Below are 2,486 nucleotides of genomic sequence, written 5' to 3'. Positions count from 1 at the left end.
TCGCCGACCGCGACGCGGCGCCCGTCGACGTCGCCGACGAGGAGGTAGAAGCCCCGGTCCGCCGAGGGGGCCACGAGGCGGTGCCGCGCGTCCGAGATCTGCTTGCGAGAGATGCCCGCGAGCGTAAAGTACGCGCCCGCCGCGGCCGGAGCCAGCGGCCACCCGAGCGTCGCGCGGATCGCCACGTCGTGCGGAGACGGTGGCCGGCCGGGGTACGTGGACCGCGGGTTCGTCGCCGAGGGCCCGAACTCGAGCGCGTAGGGGAACCGCGTGCCGCCGACGGCCGCGACGGCCGCGTCCCAGGACCCGGGCGTCCCGAGCGACCGCGGCAGCGGCGTCGGCGCCGCGTCGCACTTCCAGACCGCTCTTCGTGAGGTCCACGTCCCGCGAGTCGCCGGCCGTCCCGACGACGCGGACGCCGTGGACCGAGCCCTCGGCGTCGCTCGCCGGCGAGCGGACGACCTCGCAGAGCACGAACCCCGCGTCGACGCTGAGCCGCAGGCGCTGGCCGACGGCGAAGCGCACGCTCGTCGCGTCGCCGTAGGCCGACGCGCCGCCCTCGAGCGCCCAGGCAGCGCGGAGCCGCTGCTTCGGGAGCCACGCGCGCAGGATGCGGAGCGTGTCGCGGACCTTGTGGAGCTTGGCGAACGAGCCCCGCTTCTCGCGGTCCTTGCCCTTCGCCACGCCCTCTCCGCCCACGGCCTCGATCGCGGCCTCGATCGCCGCGTCGAGGGGCACGTCGTCGGGCGCGTCGAGGGGCGCGGCCGGCGCCGTCGCGACGACGCCGGCGCGGGGCCGCGCCTCGCCTTCCCGCTCCGCGTCGGGCCGCCGCGGCTCTAGTTGTTCAGGCGCGTCGGCGCGCTGCGGTCGCGGCTCGGAGGTCTTCGCGGACGCCGCGGGCCGCCGCGGTTCGCCGAGCTTCGCCGCCTTGGCCGCCTGGTACTCGGCGAATTTGCTCCGCCACTGCTTCTCCTCGTTGACGGCGACGCGCGACTCGCGCGTCTCGGCGCGGGCCGCGAGGCGCTCCGTGAGCCGCGACCGTCGCTCCGCCTGCTGCCGCGCGAAGTCGTCGGACACGGTCATGCGGGCCTCCATCTCGTGCATGACGAGGAGCTTCATCTCCGCGGCGAAGCGGTCGTCGCGGTCCGCCGCCGGCCGACCGTCGGCCGTGAGCGGGTCGGCCTCGTCGTCGTCGGCCGCGCCGTCGTCGCCGTCGTTTTCCAAGGCGTCGGCCTCCTCTCCGCCGCCGAACGCGGCCTCGTCCGGGTCCGCCTCGGGAACGTCCCCAGCGTCCGCGACGTCCACGTCCTCAGCTGCCGCAGGCGCCGGGGCCAGCGCGGCGATTTCTTCGGCACGGAGCGCCTCGAGCAGATCCGTGCGCGCCGCGAAGAACATCGCGCTCCACGCATCGTCCCAGCTGCGGCCTGCGTTCTCGCAGAGGCGCCGCGCCTTCGTGAGCGAGACCTTGTCCGCCTCGCCGGACAGCACGCTGCCCATGCTTGTTTTAGGCGACTACTACTGCGCAACTCGCCGGCGCTGGCCGTGGCGGCGCGGCGCGGCTGCTCGAGGCATCTCAGCCATCGTAACCGAGAGCACTTCACGATGTCCTCAATAATGCGTGTTTGAATTTCAATTGTTTGCGGGATATGGGCGCACTCCTTCCGTGAGCTCCATAACGCCATGGGCGCGAGCGCGAGCGTCGACCAGGTGCAGATCATCTGCAGCAACGTGGAGCGGGCCGTGCCGCGCACGCCGCGAGGCAGCCGCGACGTCGAGCATTGCGATCGAGATGGACTCACGGACGTGATCTCCCGCGCGGAGCAGGACGTCAAAGCGTTCTACGATGCGGCGTGGGCCGCCTGCGCTGAGGCCGCGGATGACCTGCTCCGGGAGACCGCTGCGCTCCAGGCGGAATTCCCGGGCGAGAAGCCGCCGCGGTGCGCGCTCCCACAGGGAGCGACCGTCGAGGCGCTCGTCACGCTGGCCAGCGAGCGCGCCGAGGCGATGCACGCGGCGCTCGAGCAGCCCGTCAAGGAGTCCGGCGGCGCCTACTTCCAGGGCCCGCGCAAGGGCACGCTGCGCATCAAGGAAAAGGCCGAGGCCGACTACGGCGGCGACGTCGCGCGAGTCGTCGACGTCGAGCGCGCGACCGGCGTCTACGGCACGGCGAACGACTTCAACGCGGCCATCTCGAAGCTACGCGCCGCGGCGCGCGGCGAGGAGCTGAGAATTCTACGGTGCAAGGACAATCTGCGGGGCGGGACGTCGGGCTACCGCGACGTCAAGCTCAACGTGGACGTGGACGGCTTCGTCGGCGAGCTGCAGCTCACGTTCCAGAGCATCAAGGAGATCAAGGACTCGGGCGCGCATCAGGTGTACGAAGTCCATCGGGTCCTCGCGGCGAGCGGCGACGACGACGCGCGAGCCCAGCGGTGGTATAATACCGACGTGAGTGAAGGTGGTGTCTCTGTCAGGCGTCGTCTATC

The 2,486-nt window shown here is 72.2% G+C and overlaps 1 protein-coding gene across 1 annotated transcript in view; it reads left to right on the top strand.

Annotated features, from left to right (window-relative positions):
• Positions 1-1,680: 1,680 nt before the first annotated feature.
• The window catches only part of AURANDRAFT_64332 (hypothetical protein), a gene marked incomplete at both ends in the record, with an annotated part of 3,750 nt that continues 2,944 nt past the window's right edge, over positions 1,681-2,486 (top strand). The window contains one exon of the mRNA XM_009039236.1: positions 1,681-2,375. Coding sequence (XP_009037484.1) covers positions 1,681-2,375 — 695 coding nt within the window. The remainder of the gene's footprint in view (positions 2,376-2,486) is intronic.

The sequence above is a fragment of the Aureococcus anophagefferens genome (genome assembly GCF_000186865.1).
Source record: "Aureococcus anophagefferens unplaced genomic scaffold AURANscaffold_10, whole genome shotgun sequence".
Taxonomy (NCBI): Eukaryota; class Pelagophyceae; order Pelagomonadales; family Pelagomonadaceae; genus Aureococcus; species Aureococcus anophagefferens.
This window is presented reverse-complemented; position numbering and strand designations above follow the sequence as displayed.